The 17,594-nt window shown below is 34.1% G+C and overlaps 1 protein-coding gene across 3 annotated transcripts in view; it reads left to right on the top strand.

Moving 5' to 3' along the window:
- The window catches only part of CNTLN (centlein), a 284,539-nt gene that overhangs the window by 45,486 nt on the left and 221,459 nt on the right, over positions 1–17,594 (top strand). For 2 of the 3 annotated variants that reach the window (XM_090274078.1, XM_090274077.1), the window contains exon 3: positions 15,005–15,089. The exons of the other annotated variant lie outside the window; for it this stretch is intronic. In XM_090274078.1, coding sequence (XP_090130204.1) covers positions 15,005–15,089 — 85 coding nt within the window. The remainder of the gene's footprint in view (positions 1–15,004; positions 15,090–17,594) is intronic. 3 annotated transcript variants of the gene reach the window in all.

Here is a 17,594-nt window from a genome sequence, read left to right as displayed (position 1 = left end):
TTTTTTTTTTTTTTTCTTTTTCGGAGTCTTTATCCTTATTGCTGTGTATAGTATTCTTTGTTGATCAAGTTTTTCTCTCAGCACTTTGAATATGTCATTCCATTTCTTTCCTGGCTTGTGAGATTTCTTCTGAAAAATGCACTGATGATCTTATGATGTTTTACTTTTATGTCTGGAGTTGCTTTTCTTTTGGTGCTTTCAAAATTATTCTTGTCTTTGATTTTTTGAGAATTTGGTTATGTGTCTCTTTGTGATCCTGTTTCGGTCTCATCAGCTTCATGAATCTGGATTTCCATATCCTGCCTATGATTTGGGAAGTTTCCACCTATTCTTTAAATAAACATCCTGCACCCTTTTCTCCTCTGTGTAGGTTTCTTATTTGTATTTCTACAAACAATTCTGAAGAGTAATTTTGTTCTACCACAAGGGCATGTGTTATGAAGCATATTATTCCTATTGAAGTGAAAGCAGTGATTAATTTTTAAAAATGATGACTTGTATATTTACTGTGAATGCATCTATACTCTCTTGAAAAGATCACATTCATTTTAAATGACTTTTCCACTGGTGAGAATTGTTAATTATCCAGATGAGCACAATATTGTCTAGACTCATAAATAAAACTAAAGGATCTTAGACAATGGTAAGAAAATACTTCAGCTCTTTACTGAATAATTACTATTGCCATGGTTCAAGTTTTATGATATTTTCGTATGCACTGTCTAATCTGTTATTAATCCCTTCTAGTGTCTTTTTTCATTTCAGATAATACATTTTTAACATCTAGAGATTTTTAAAAATCTTCCATCTTTCTCCATTATATTCATGTTTTCCTTTAAATTCTTAAGTACATTTTTAATATTTATAAAAGCCACTTTAAGGTCCTTGAACTCCCTAATTCCATGGTGTGCATCACTGATATTTCTCCACATCATGAATCATCTGTTTACTTTTCTTACATGCAGTTAAGTTACTTATGGATTGGTTTGCTGTTTTTGAGACTTTGTTAGCATAGATCCAGGTTAGCCTTTTTTTTTTTTTTTTCTCTTGAGTGAATGTAGTCATTAAGGCATGACCCTTGTGGGTCTCTACGTCATGCCCTGTATATTACATGGTCTTTCCATTTTGACTGATGGAAAAATGGATTATTTTCATTCTTCTATGAATTCTAGAAATTGTTAGGTCTACTGCTTTGCAATGGTTCTTTCCCTTGCCGGGAGTACTTTCCTCTCAAGCATGGACAGATCAATTCTCAAACAAAGAGGAGACCTCTGGAGCCCTCTGGCTCTCACTCTCAGTGCACTCCATCCTCTAGTACTTTGCCTCACAAATTGTAAGTACTGTGGCTTTCCTGAACTTCAGTTTGTATCTTCTCAACTTAATGAGATCATGTGCTCTCTTTGTATTTCTTCTTCCTTCATTGTAGCCTGAAGACTGATTTTTAGATAGTAAGCTACAGAAATCATACAGCTTACTTCATTGGGACCACAGTCCTTTGCTACCTTTGTCCAGTGTCTGAAATATTTTGTATAATTTTCAAGTTATTTAAGGCAGTAGTATAAATCTAATACTAGTTCCTCTTTTTATGCTGAGAAATGACCCAGATCTCTGAGATAATTTGTCATATCATGCATTTTGAATAGGTAGTAACTTAATATTAAGTTGAAATTATGCCAAGAAAGGATTTTTTCTAATCTGATGAGTTTTATTTTATTTACATGACAATTAAAATTTTTCATTAAAGTAACATATAAAAATTCAACAAATTTTGTTGTTATATTCAGAGTTTCAAATTGCCCTCTCATAATAAAGTTAATTGGCTGATACAGGTAATGATGTTTGTATCTGGAAATTCTTAGGGGTTGCAAATTTTGTCAAAGCATCTATATTTAATCTTGAGCATATGTGACTTATTTCTCATTACCCAAGTTATATTCTTACAGTCCTTCAGTTTTAGACTTGAAAAGGAATATATGATGAAATGCTGAGGGTGGTATAGGGTGCAGCAAGATTATAGTTGAGTGAGACTGAGTAGAGTTGTTATTATAGCAATTAAGAACTACTAGTAGGCTATTGAGACTCTTTAGTAGAGAGCTCTGTTATTCTATGTATTATAATTAATAACTATTCACATTATAATCTTTAGTCATTTAAATAATGGATGTTTTCTTTTTTTCTTTTCTTTTTTTTTTAATGTGTTTTATTGATTATAATATTACATTTGTGCCAATTTCCCTTCCCTCTGCTCCCCTCCACCCGGTGGCCCCCCTCCCTCCAGTTGTCCCCCCCTTTTAGATCATGTCCATTAGTTGTGCATACAGTTCTTCTCAACCTCTCTCTGTCTATTCCATTCCCTCCTACCATGATCCTTAATGCCTATATCATCTCCCTCCCTCTCCCCATTCCCCCTCCCTGTTGACCTCCCCCCAATATGTTCCCCGTACCTAAAGTTCTTTTTCCACTCTCGTTGCCTGTTTAGTTTGCCTTTGTTTCAATTCCCTAGCTTCTGTTGTTTCTTGTGATGCAGTTTTCATTTTAGATTTCATTGTCTTGATCCTCCTTTTTCTAAACCAGTCCCTTTAACATCTCATATAACAGTGGTTTGGATCTAATGAACTCTTTCAGTTTTATTTTGTCCTGGAAACACTTTCTCTGTCCTTCTATTCTGAATGACAATTTCGCTGGATAGAGTATTCGTGGTTGTAGGTTTTGGATTTTCATTACTTTGAATATTTCTTGCCAGTCCCTTCTTGCCTGCAGGGTCTCCCTTGAGAAGTCAGCTGATAGTCTAATTGGGACCCCTTTGTACATAATTCTTTTCTTCTCTCTTGCTGCTTTTAAGATTCTCTCCTTATCTTTAATCCTCTACATTTTGATTATAATGTGTCTTGGAGTGGCTCTCCCTGGGTCCAGCTTCTTTGGAACTCTCTGTGCCCCCTGGACCTGCAAGTCCATTTCCCTCCCCAAGTCTGGGAAGTTCTCCTTTATTATATTTTCACTCAATTTTTCAAGTTCTAGTTCATCTTCCTCGCTCTCTGGCAAACCAATGATTCTTATGTTGGGCCTTTTATAGCTGTCCCAGAGGTTTCTGATCCTCTCATCGTTGCTTCCCATTTCCTCTCGCTGCATTGGTTGACTGCTTGTTCCTTCTCCATATTCCGGTTTGTTGAAATGAACTCTGGATTTTATTTCCTCACCATCTGTCTCGTATGTGGTTTTGTTCCTTTCGTTATGAGTGTTTTTCGCTTCTTTCTCATCTTTTTCCAGCTCTTTTGTGAATTCTGTAAGCCACCTGATAACAATGGCCCAGAACTGATCATCTGACAGGTTTCTTATCTGTTCATCTGTCAGGTTCTCCATCTGTTGCCTGGTGAGCTGTGCCACCAGGATTTCTATAGTTGTCTGCCTCATTTTGACAGATGCGTTTTGTTTTCTTGGGCCAGCTGTAGGGGGCAGGGGGCAGTGCCTGTGTACGCGTCACAATCCAGCGACCGGCGCCTGTCCGCGACCTATTTCGCAGCCCTGTGGCGCTTTCTTTGGGGGCGGGGGTCCAAGATGGATTCACACAGTTATTCCGCTAGGAGACTGGGATCCGTCCTCCCGCCCCCCTGGGCCTCACTGTTCAAGGCGATGTGGTGGCTGCTTTCCCCAGCGTTGGGGTCGCGAGCTGCCGGGGGTTCGACTGCAGCCGGGGTTGTTCTCCCCGCCGCTGTCCCAGGTGCTACCGCAAACAGCTCCGCCCCCTTTCTCTCGTCCTACCTGCCCAAAGAGCGCCGCTGGTTTATAACTTCATATGTTGGGCTTCCGTGTAGTTTTATTTTCTGGAATTTCTAGTTATCCTTTGTTTTGAAGTAGTTGTATTCCTCTCTAGTTGTAGAGGGAGACCTAGCGCATCCGTCTAAGCCTCCATCTTGGCCAGAAGTCCATGGATGTTTTCTTTAAAGATTAACTTACAGGTTCCCAAATAATTCTCAATTTGTAGTGCTCTTAATATTTTAGTAATATTTTTTCATGTTACTTCAAACTGAAGAGAATTACATGTGTGTTACATTGATTATTTGTTCTAACAACTTAATGGCCATTAAAATATACATATAAATTACAAGGAAATATATTTTAATTTTATTATTTAATAACCATAATTTTGCTCTAGGTTATGTGAAATTGTTAGGTACTAGACAAGTTCTCAAAGTTTGGAGTCAGTCGGACAGTACTACCCTTAATTTTTTTTCCCTGCAGTGCTTTTTTGCTTTCAACTTTACTTTTATCACTGCAGGAGTCAAAACTCAACTTCATAAATCTATGATGCCATGAAAGGAATGTAGTGCAATCTAATGTTGAAACTCAGAACTTTCTCTAGCTAGTAGTCTGTGCAGTGTCCAAAAGATATCAAGTATTGCTATGTCTCCCCCAGACATTTTACATGTCTCACAATACCTCTGAATGCTCACTGTAGCACCTCTGGGAGCCTTGGTACATGTTCTGGGTACTGGAATTAATTCATTCTCTTCTAATGTTCATTACACTTTTATGTAGAATTCTGACATGGTCCTAACTAATTTTTCTACTTTAAGATGGAGAATCTTTTTTGATTAACAAAAAACCCTGATTTTATAATGTTTGTGAAATAAAGGAATATTTGACATTTTTCTTGATAAAGTATTTACAGCAGAGGTTTCATAGAAAATTATTGAATAAATTGATTTGTGTATCATGTTTACAAATAATGTGGAATGCAAAGAGAAACAGTGAGTCAATAAAATACTAAAACATAGTATTAAATGGGATAAAAATGAAGTACATTATTACTGTACAAAGTAATATGAATAAACAGAAGAAAAAGATGGTTTTTATTATGGAGGTATAAAGGGGAAAATAATTAAGACTATTAGTGCTGTTGTTGGGTTTCAGAGTATCAATCATTATCCATTACATGGACTAAGGAGAATCCTGAGTGTGCCTTAAATATATCTGCCCACTAAACTGAACTAAACTGTACTATGATTCAAAATGATTTTTTAAAAAAGGCATATTTTATAAGGAAGTATATTTTGAACTATGTGAAAAATATTTTCGTGTAGTATTATGATAAGGACACATTTGCAATTCTATGTGCATGGTTTAATACATCATAGAACAACTGTAATTATAATAGCTTATATTTACCAAATTTTACTAATGAGTCATACACAATTCTTAGTGCTCTGCATATAGACTCCTCATCATTATCTCATGTTAATGTTCAAGTTTTTTTTCAGCTTGTTTTTGTAAAGTCGTGACAAAGAAAAGTCTATTAGTATCTTCTAAATACTAGGCTTCCAAGAGTAACTCCCAGCATTTTTGATGTTGTATTTTTATTTGCAGCTTACTAATCCTTAAAATAATGTGTATTATACTTGAATTTGAATACTTAAATTAGAAGTATATCTAAATATCAAGTTAAAGATGTTAAGGCTTTACACATGTATACTTTTTCATGTATACATTTTCAAATGAAGCCTACACAGAGATTACTTTCTTATTTGCTTTTACTTCTAAACACCTTATATTTGTATAAATCTTGCAGACATATTTCGCTTTATTTTTGTAACATTCTATACTTACTATCTGATAGGCTTCTCAATACTTTTTTTTTGTACTCACGCTCCTGTTTTTAGTGATCTCTCTCTATCTGTCCCCCTCTCCTCCCCTCTCCCTCTAGCCTGGACATGACAACTCAATTTTGGAAAATGACAACCATGAAAAGAAATAAAAAAAGCAAGGTGATTTTTAGTATTTATTATATGTTTAGGTATGCATGCTACACCCTTTAAATACATGTGTTTAATGATTAAATCTCATAGAAGTTGTGAGGTTATCTCATTTATATTTACAGTTAAAGTTTAGATTCCTAATAAGCAAGGTGTTGTTATAAGGTTATAGTATATATTCTCATCACTGGGAAAACCTCCCTTCTGCTTCATTCAACTTTTAAACACATGGGTTACACAGCTGCTATATGGTTGTACACTGTCCCATGTGTATTAAGCCAACACAGCCTGAAAAAGGGTTGCATTTTGGAGCATGGTGGTAGGGAGACCCCAGAAGTGTAGCTGCCAGAATTCTTCCATATGGCAGCAGTGCTGCTAGGCAGCTCTCGCAACAGTCATAAATGCCTAGGTAGAGATGTGGATGAATGGGAAGGTGGTCAAAGGAACTAATAAGGGTTTAATTGGATCCCATATACTGTTTTAGGTGAAAGAACATGCAATAAAATATGAAGAAACACATTTGAACTCTTACTATATAGATGCAGGGAGCTTGACAAATAGTCTTTTAACTTTTATGAAGATCTTTAAAGAACTGTCAAATTGTAGTAAAGTGTAGTTACTTAAAAAAATTAGCCTTTATATGCATTGCAGAAGGTAACATGGAAATACAATTTTTGTTTTTAAGGTAAATAATTGTGATTGTCTTCATTTGTTGAAAGTTTATATCTGGTTTCATTAAAAATTCCCTGAACATTGAACATAAGTCAACATTCTATGGAGAAGGAAGTATTATGCAGCTTGCATGTGTGCATATCTGCATATCAGAGCACAAAATATTGACATGATAATTGCAGTCAAGCCTGAGTGAACGGTGGCCTGTGGGAATTCAGCTGGTGTTGTACCAACTGGATGGCTGCTCAGGACACAGTTTGAAATGCAAGGTGCAAGTTAGCACTTTATTCAGCACAGGCAGGCATCATTTAAAAATCCTTGGGGGCATCCCTGGTGATGTGCAGATGTTAAAACAGTCTGTTCTGAAGTGCTGATATTTTTGAACACTGTAAAAGACTTCTAGATTCTGGGTGGAAAATATTTGCACAGTTATTAAGGACATATAATACACAGTTTTCCAACTTTTTAATGGATGTTGTAGATAATAAATGTTGTAAATACAGAAGTATCTGGCTATATAGTTAAAAGAAAAGAAACAAGAAAATCAGCAACTAAAGTTATTTAATTTTAACTAAAACAGAAGAGATTTTGAGATTCAACTTTGCATTTTTAGAAATGATGCTGAATGACTAAGGATATCTGAAACAGAGGTACATTATTCACTGATATATTAAATCTAAAATATGTTCTATTAAATGATTACTTCTTTGTTTGAAGAGTTCATTTCTGCACCATAATTTACAAATTCAGATTCAGATGTAGCCTTATTCTGTTCTTTGTTCTGATTTGGAACTACCTAATTAAACAGGAAAAAAAATTATTTTTTTTCATGTATCAGGCTGTCTCTTCCAGAACAATTCTAACACAAGTTTTAGCTTTCAATGACGTTTGTAACAGTTAGAAATTCCTGATTATTAAAATTACGTGCTAATATTAAAGCAAAATAGATATTTTAACTATACTCAGACCTTTAAAATATTTAATGCTAAAGGTTTTATATGCATTAGGATAATTTGATTTAGTAATTTATTTTCATTCAGAATTTTTTTCAATAGCTGTTTTTACTGGGGAGTAAATATGTTTTAAAAAATTTGTTAAGCCTTCAAGTTTTTCTTTTCCAAGTTTTCTTATATTCATAGGAACTGTTCTAGTAATTTATTATGAATATTCAAAAGAGGAAAACAATTATAAAACAGATTGTCAATAAAAGGATCAATAATTTTATAATGGTATAATTTTAATTTGCCTAAACTTTCATTTTTATCAGTCTTACTGTTTTAGAATCTTGATGTTTATTAGGAAATTGAGAATATGTTTGAATGGAAAGCCATTCATAAGTATAAAATCTACATTTTAATAGATTCTGTACTGAAATGAAAGAAAACATTAGTCCATCCAGGTTTATTTTGTGCATTGTTGTCTATCTGTTAATTAGGAATAATCCATGTCAGTAAGTTTTGCTTTTTATTTTCTTTGTTTTCTAATTCAGACCAATATCATTGCCTCATTTTTAGTTAAATGTTTCTTTTAGATTCTAATATTTCATTTTTGACATCTCATTAAAAATAGGCTCAAACCCAGAAAATACAATTCTGTCATATTCTATAATATATGGCATGGTCTATAACACAATAAAATGTTGATTAATGATTTAGAATAATTTCTCAGATTTTTGAGTTTAGAAAAATGGTAAAAAGTTAGCATGGTAAATCATGTGGGTAAATGCAGCAATGTTAAATGTTTAAATGGGTAGTACTTTTGGGGAAAGTGATTGGTGCTTTAAACTTGTACAAATTTGACAGCCCCCTTTCACTTCATTTTTCATCCTAAAGAAGTCTGCAGATATTCTTAGCTCACATCATTATTGCACATCAGTGGTTCTAATTAGCTAAACAGGAGTTTGTCTCAGTCATTGATCATCATCAACTTCTTGACAGTATCTCTTTTTTTAGAAACCCTTTTTTATGTCTTGTAAATACATAGAATATATAATAATTGGATTGATCAAATAGTTTGGTGATGTTTTAAATTTTAAACTTCTTTTCAGCATATTATTCTGAGCGAACAATATTGTATTAATAGTGTAGCTCTGTTAACTCTTGGGAGTATTTTCCTGTTGTGAAAATATTAGATTTCCTATACCACCAGGAGGAGCTGCTGGACAAATCTCTAAATAGATTTTTGAATTGTGATTAAAAACAATAATTAAAGCTATAACATAATACTCAGTTTTGGAGGTTTTTGGTTATAAAATATATCACTGAGTTATATTTTTGAAGGTTGACATTTCATTTATGTCTTATACTTTCAGTATTATGTCACTCAGTTCAATCTGTTGAGAGTGTGTCAGTTATTATTTCAATGACTTTCAGATTTTAGTGTGCATCAGAGTCACTTGAGGATTTGTGTCTTAGTTTGGGCTTCTATAACAGAATACTCTGGACTGTGTGGCATAAAACAATAAACATTTATTTTTTGAGAGGCTAGAAAGTCTGATACCAACATACCTGCCAATTTCATTCCTTGTGAAAGTTCTATTGCACACAGCTACCTTCTTGCTGTATCCTTGCTTGACAGAGGGGGATAGGGGAGAGGGAGAGGGAGAGGGAGAGAGAATCTTTCTAATGTTTCTTCATGTAAGGACACTAATCTCTTTCATGAGGACTCCACCCTCATGACGTCCCAAAGGTCCCACCTTCAAATATCATCACCTTTGGGATTAGGGCTTCAGCATATGAATATGAAAAGACATTCAGTCCATAACACCTTGTTATTGTTAAACACAGATTGCTGGGCTCTACACTGAGAGTTTTTGCCTTCAAGGTGGAAGATTGTGCCTTAATAACAAATTTCTAGGTGATGCTGATGCTACTTCTCTGGTTACCTACACTACGAGAACCACTGGGTTAGACTGTGCATGAGTTATTTACATACTTGTATCATAGGAGATAATCAGCCTGGTAGCAAGTTCATTTGGAAAGCTGTAATAATGCTTTGTTTGGATTTCGTGGCATACAATCTCATTTAAAAAGTACTACAGGAATTTATTTTGAAATTAGTGGGGAGTTTAGGCATATTATAGGCAAATGGATTAGATTCTATCTCTGTAAATTAAACTAATTCCTGGCAGGTTAGAGATAGATTCGTATTATATCCAGAAAGGATCTTATAAAGGGAGTTTCTTACTGGAATTAATGTCTTGGCTGTTTTAAACTGGGACTTTGTTCCAGGGTAAACCTCATTATGCCTTGTTCTTTAGGAATTGAAGTTACTTTCTCCAGAGGCATATATAGTATGCCTTTGCAATACTCATGATTTTATACTGATAAATTAAAAGTTCAAGTGATAATTTGAGGTTATATGTGAGTGACAAATAATAAGCAAAGGGAATATATTTAATATATAAAATAGTTCTATAAATCAATAAAAAAACTAAGATATAAAATGGTAGATACATGGACAGGAGATGGCAAATTAGGAAAAAAGGTATTTCAATTTTTGAAAGCATGTTTAATTTTTAATTTTACTGAAAACAAAAGAAACAAATAAAAAGGAAACCCAGTTGAAGACAATGTTCTTTGATTATCCATTAAATGTGCTGTTAATGGTTGGTAAATGGAAAATAAAAATAATAAAGCAGGATAAAGTGCAAACAGTAAAAAAGTCATAGTATGTTAGAAAAATGTAAAATGTGGTTTATTCCAACTTTCTACCTGTTCGTGCCTATATCCAAAGGACTGAACATGGCTGGTCTAATGTAAATTTATAACCACTAAGCTCAGTGGTCCTTAGACTGATAAGGATCCTATTTTTGTTTTCTGGCTCATATACTGTCCCACTATCATAGAAGACTATTTTATACTTACTCTCTTGCCATCTTCAAACATTTTGTTTTTCATTCTCACTCTCAGCTGATAGATAGCTGTTAGGAACTTGTCAAATTGACACTTAACTAGAGCACAGGGTGCTGGGTGATGAGCCATAGTTCAAGAACAGATCACAAGAGAAATTGAAATAGAGAAGTTTATTACTGACAGATCCTGAAGGAAGTACCTCAAGGGGCCACATGGGGAGGTCAAAGCAGAGTGCAGACACAGAGAGACTGGACCTGGGGAATATGCGTTGATTACTGTTAGTAGGTGGATTGCTTTGGAGTTTTCGGCTAAGGCAGTAGTGCTCAATTCAAACCATAAGAGATGGGTTTTGGTAAACCCCATGGGGGTTTTTCACTGAGATGCAAAAGAGAAAGGTGTTGGGAGGCAGAGGAGACTGTTGATCACAAAGGCTGTTGGGAAAGTTGTTTCAGGAACTTAAATTTGCTTTGACTTTGTGGTCTGCTGAGTAGAGCTTACCTTGCATTGAGGGGCTAGTGTTAGTTTAAGGTCACTGCAGGCTGCTTGGACAAACCAAATGAATACCTAGGCAGCAATACCATGGAGTAGCTTAGCTAAACTCTCAACCAAACTGTTGAGAAAATAGGAGCTCTTAGAATTCTGAGAGATTATGTTGCTTCCATAACCACATCTACCAATATATCTGAATCTATACTCTCATTTTTTCTTTTTATTTATTTGGGAGAACTGTTCATACTCTTATGTAAGGCCTAACAAACTCTTTATGTGTGTGCTAAAGCCTCAGGGACCCTGCAGTTCTCCCTTCTCTCTCATGTGTCATCAGTATCTCTTATTGTCCTGAATTATTTCTGTCAATATATCGTCGGCAGCCGTCCGTCTCGAGAGACGATGGTGTAGCTTCTTAAGAGTCTATCTGCACCGCCGAGAATGGCTGTGCAGTCCGACTTGGGAGTGACACGGTATCTGTCTCCTCCCGTGTTGAATCGACATCTTGCGATGACGCTGGAGTGTCCTCTCCAGTGAAGCTGAAGCTACAGAGCCTGGGCAGGGTGATATGGAGGGTCTGCTGTTGCCCATGCAGCAGACCCCCCCTCTCTTCGCAGCTGAAGGGTCCAAGGGAAAGACGGAGTCAATACAGCTTGGCTTCAGGTGCGCCGCAGGAGTTGCCGGTGTTGACTACAACGTCGAACCGCCTTAGGGACTCCGGCTCCGGATTTTCTGTCGGGGTTTACTCCCTTAGCCTTTCCCCTGAAGAGGTATGCCGCAAGGCAGCGGAGGTTTTTTGGAGTCAGAGTTTTCCTTCTCTGATGTGCCCTGACTGGAAGATCGAACCAGCGACACTTAGCTCGCAGGCCGACGCTCAACCCACTGAGCTAAACCAGCCAGGGCCATGTCAATATATACACATGCTATTATTTATCTTCCTCTTAAGTGTTTTGATTTCATATTTCTCTTCATCTACTATTCTGTTCCTGTGTTCCTTTTTACTGCAAAATTCATCTGAAGAGCAGTTTTTACTATCTCCATTTTTTCTCTCTCGAACTCACTCCAGTTAGGCTTTCATACCCACCATTCTCCTGAAACAGCTGTTGCCAAAGTCACCAGTGACCTCAGCATTGTTAATTCCAGCAGTCACTTCTCAATCTTTATCTTCTTTAACATGTTTATAGCATTTGCACAATTGATTCCTTTCTTCTAGAAACACTTATTCACTTAGTTTCTCTCTTGATTTTCCTCTTACGTCATTGCTTATCCTTCTTATTACGTGCTGTTTTTTTTTTCTTATCTTACTAACCTATTAATTTTGGAGTGACGCCAGATTCAGTTTTCAGGCTTGTCTATCCAAAATCACTACCTATGTGATCCCATTAACTATGGCCTTAAATGTGTTTGGATAACTTGAAGTTTTATCTTTAGTCTTAACTTCTTGACTGATTCTATACTTGTTTATCCAACTACATCTTGGATGTTGAATAGGCATCTCAAATGTAACATGTCCAAATCCCAAATTTTAATGTCCCTCATTATCATACTCTATATCTCAGACAATGTCTACTCCATTCTTCCAGTTGCTCAAATAAAAGCCTTGGAAATATTCTTGATTTCTTTTTTTCTTTTACATTTCATATCAAGAAATCCTGTAAACTCTATCTTCAAAGTATGAAGAATTTTATTGCTTCTCAATATTACTATACCTACCTATTTTGTCCAATTCATCTTTATTTCTCACCCAGGTATTTCAGTTGCTTCCAAACTGGTCTCTGTTTCTACTCTTGACCTCTAGAGTCTTCTCAACCCAAGAGTCAGTATGATAATTCATAAAATAATAATTTGTATTATTTTTGTCTCTCCTCAAACCTATTCTCTGTCTACCCATTTTACTGAGAGTCAGATTAAATGTGCATAAGGCTTAAAAGGCCATATATTACTTTATTCACAGTGATCTCTCTGTCCTCAGCTACCATTTTCCCCTTGTCCATACAAGGGGAGATAAATTTACTTTTTTGCTATTCTTTGAATGTACCAATTATGCTCTTATCTACTTGTTGCTGGTTCTATGGTCTGGAAAACTTCCTTGAGAGCTCTATGACTCTCACTTTTTTCCTTTAAGTCTCTACTAGAACATTTGTTAATTATCCTGTAAAACATAGCAATGCCTTTCCTTTTACTCCTCAGTTTTCCAAGACTAGGCATCTTTTTCCTTGTTACCCTAGTTTATTTTTTTATTATACTTATAGCCAGTTGACGTACTGTGTGTTCAGTTATTTATCATTTGTTTTCAGGATGCATGAACTAGAATGTTAATTCCATAAAGGCAACCCTTTGCGTTATTTTGTTCGCTGCAGTGTCTAGTTCCTAGTCCCTAGTACAGTGTCTATCATATAAGTAGATATCTTTCAATCTGAGAACTCTGTTTAATTCTAAACCATTCTCAGCAGATGCGTCTAAAAATAATGCTTTATATTTTATTTTATTTTACCATTATCTACTTCTGGAACTCTTTAAGCATATATTGGAATTTCCTAATGAAAGTTGCATGTGTTTTTATATTTTTAATCTCATCCACTTTTTATGTAGTGTTCTGGATGAATTGCTCATCAATATTATCTGTTTCACTAATTGCCATTTTACATCTAGATTTGAGTTTAACCCAAACTGATTCAGTGATTATATTTTTATTTTCAAGATTTTTAATAGATATATTTAAGACCCACCTGCTTTGTTTATTGTTCAGTCTCATTTTAGTCATTATGTCTTTAAAGATACTTATTCCAATTTTTTTCAGTGTGTTCTGTTATTTTCATTTTGTATATGATTACTTTTTCTGTTTATTGAGTTAGTGTGTACATGTGTTGTGCGTGGGGGTGTAGAGTATGTCTTTTCTTCATATACTTTGGATTTTTTTTTTGTTTGTGGACACATCTTGAGTGCGAGGGTTGCTTTTATTGTTCTCTTCCTCCTCTTTCCTCACTACCCTTCCTTGTCTAAAGCCTTTTTCTCTCTAGAAAATATATGTTTGCCACTAAATAGTTACCCTCATCCCATTCCCCCATTCTGAGATAGGATTTGTGTTGGTAGTTTGTGGCTCTTAGCCAACAGTGACACAGAGGATTTGCTATATTTAGTACCCGAGCCACAGGGTATTTTGGCTCAGCTCCTAATTGGGATGCTATATCTATAAGCTTTTGCCATTCTAGACTTTCATATAAATAAGACTTAGTTCCAGACAAGGATGGGTGGAAGCTTTTTCATCCTTTCAGAATTTGGGAGCCCCACCTCAGTCTCTGGTTTCAAACAATGAGCCTTGCTATGCTTCTACAAATTGAGCAGGACACTTATTTCCTGTTATCCTCAGGAACCAAACTCTTTCCACCTTAGCCTGCATCATCTGTTTAGTTTGTGATCCTCAGAAATGTGGCTGTGTCTCAATTTGTTTCTTCTATGTTGTTCTATTAATGCTATAAATTTAGAGAATACCTAAGAGCCTCAGAGTATGAAATTACTATGCTAATTTATTGGAAGTCTAAATTTTTTAAATGTACTGTCTGAATTTATCTCTTACAACCAGCATGTTCTTTTCTGATTGCATTCTGATATCCCTCTGTGTCTTGTAAGGTCTTTACTTCATTTCACTCTTTCTCAAGTAAGGTTCTTTCTTTTTTCTTTACCTGTACACTTTGTGAATCATGAATGATTTAGAGACATATTTCTATTTATTTTTACCTATTTTAAAAATTAAAAATGTAAATAGATGTCCAATATATTTCTCCCCCATTTATTTAATGTTGGTTGTTAGTAAGTCTCTAACTCCTTTTTGAGGCTTTTACTTAATGATACATATTTCATTCTTAATATAATTTCCTATATAATGTGTTAACAAGACATATTTATGTATTATTTTAAATTAATGATATAATGGTTATGTTAATGAAGATTAAACATGTTTAAAATATTTTTATCATGCATCTAAATTTGGAAACAACTTTTTAAATATGAAGTTGTTTTAGTTGCGAGCAGTTCTAAGTTGTTGTCATCACTTGCCATATGGTTTCTGATTAATTCAGAAAGAGCTGTCAACCCCAGATAACTTAATTTTCTGTATTTTAAAGTGATAGTTATTATCAGATGTGAAAATTTAAAGGATTAGCCAGCAATTATGGCTAATAAACTCTCAATGTGTGTGTGTGTATATATATATATATATATGTATATATATTTTGTTTCTAGAGAAAAACAGAAATCTGAAGCTAAAGACAGAAAAGTTTTAGAAATTCTGCAAGTCAAGGATGCTAAAATACAAGAACTGGAACAGGTTAGTGTTATGATAGAAAATACTTAAAATACTATATTTGTTTCAGTAAGTAGATTTTTATTATTTTAAATTATTTTTACAATAATGTTCAATAAGAATATCAATAAGAATATCATTATGTCAAACCATTACTATTTTGAAACTACTATAGTTGGATTATTCTTTATTATTGTACTTTGCTTGTAACTTATTGTTTCCTGAATTGATAGGCTGTGTTATTCATACATTAAACTCTTAAGATGGTGTTAGAGTTTTATAGTAGTATCTAGCTATTCATAGTTTTATTGAGTTTTTCCTTTTATTTTTAGTAATTATCATTCACTTCTGAAACTAAATTTTCAGATGGTTCTATTTGATCTTTTGAAAGTTTGTGTTTTTGAATTAGTACAATGTTATCTTTTTTGTATAATCAGTAAATTATACTATTATATATAATTTTGTGTAATAAATATATATAATATACTGACAATATAAGTATAACATTACATATAATTTATACAACCAATATATTATCACTGCAAAAATTCACGTGGTTGGTACTTCTAGGAACCATTTTCAAGGAATAAACATCTTGAAAATAAAGGTGCAAGAAACTTATTGAAAGAATGGCCTGTATCATGATATAATATATTTAAATTCATTTTGTACCCAATTGCTCCTTATGGGCTAAATTACCTATGATTTTTTCTGGGTTAAATGGATGTTCTTTTTGGCAACTATTGTCTTCTGGCTTTTGACTATTTTCCTTCCTAGACAGTTATAGGGTCATGAGAACTTTGATCTTACAGATTAGGTTTTTCTTATCCCAGTACTGGTTCCCATGAAGTTTTCTCCTGGATTTCTGCTCTGGGAAATTGTGATTCTATCTGACCTGTTTTGGGAACAGTAGTTTGCCCTATGACCTCATTTCTCTGATGCAGCTAAGAAGAATTGTTGATTTTCAGATTCTTCAGCTTTTTTTAATGTTGTGTGAATAGGAGAGATGACTTCCAAGTTCCTTACATGCTGGTTGGAAACCAGGAATTCCCTCCATTGTGTTTTGTTGTTCCACTGAGAAATATTAAATAGCTCTTAATTTTCAGAACTTGTAGCCCATGGAATAGAGTAACAGTTAACATATGACAACCCCTTTAAGTTATGTAAGTCTTAAATTACTAGAAAGTTAACACACACATACTAGGACTAGAAAGTTACACACTGTGTTTTCAGCTGGTTGCACAAAAATTGTAGAAGTGCAGTCTAATATGATAATGTGTTTTATTGATAATAGTGTAAAATTGTCATATAACTTTTTTTGGTAAGATTATTCTTTAGCTTTGTCACTGTTAGTTATAAAATAAGTCATATAATAAATCCCCCTTCTAGTATTGCATTAGATAACATGACTCTGCTAGTAACCTATGTATTGTATTTAATTAGATGATGATTGCTCTTTAACATTATCTTTTTCTGTTTCCTTACCTTCTTGGAAACTTAAAAATAAGTTTTGGTCTTCAATTACAATTAGTTCTCTTACCCCTTTCTCTTTCTCCACTTAGTATTGTTTTAGTTGTGGTTTTATTACTTATCTGTTTGTATTAAAACTTTCTTGTCTATTTGAAAGTAGGTCATATAAATAATAAATTAACTATGCTCAAATATTGCCTGATAGAGTTTTAGGCTTTATGCTGCTGCCCCCTGCCCTTTTTTTCCTGCTTCATACTCACTATCATTCTCTTCTTACTCTGTAGACTTCTTTGACCATGATGTGAATTATTCATTTCATGGCTTATTCATAATAAATTATTTGTTCTAGACATACTTTCTCTTGTCACCCTTTTTGCTTTATGGTTCCTCTGAGTTCTACTTGCTATTTTAGTATTAAGTCCAGCCAGACCATTAAGAATGTACTCTATTTAGGAAAGTTTATTGAAAAAGTTTCATAAAGCTAAATTATAAAATTAACTATATAAATATCTGTGCTTTTATAATTTAAAGTGGAGCATTGAGGGTATATTTTATTAGAAAAATATGTTGAACTATACAAAATTTCACAAATCTTTAAGGGCTTAATTTACCAACTATTCTAATTCATTACTTTAAAAGATAATATAATATAATATCAAATTTATCAAACTAATTACCAGAATATGATAGTTTTTGTTAACCAACTTCCCACTGTATTATGTGTTTTTATTTAAAAATTAAGTTCATTGAATTTATAATTTAATAATCTGGTTTGAGAGACAATACGTGTACATAGAGGAAAAATTAGCAAGACTAGGTAGTATGTTATGTGTCAGATGAATAAGGTAGGCAATACAGAAATTTAAAAATGGTCCAAATTACTGTGATAGTTGGAAAAGGTTCATGGAGGATGTAAAAATTGAGTTTGAAGGAGGATAGGATTTAGATGAAAATAGAAAAATGGGCTATGAACTGTAGATGGGCCATATTTATGGATCTATTTTTATGCTGGTTGATTGATGTCAGGCACATAGGAAACAGCAATAAAAACTATGTTGA

This window comes from Furipterus horrens, unplaced genomic scaffold, assembly GCF_987537825.1.
Source record: "Furipterus horrens unplaced genomic scaffold, mFurHor1.1.pri manual_scaffold_4, whole genome shotgun sequence".
NCBI lineage: Eukaryota > Metazoa > Chordata > Mammalia > Chiroptera > Furipteridae > Furipterus > Furipterus horrens.
The sequence above is the reverse complement of the archived record's forward strand: the minus strand, read 5'-3'. Positions and strand labels throughout refer to the sequence as shown.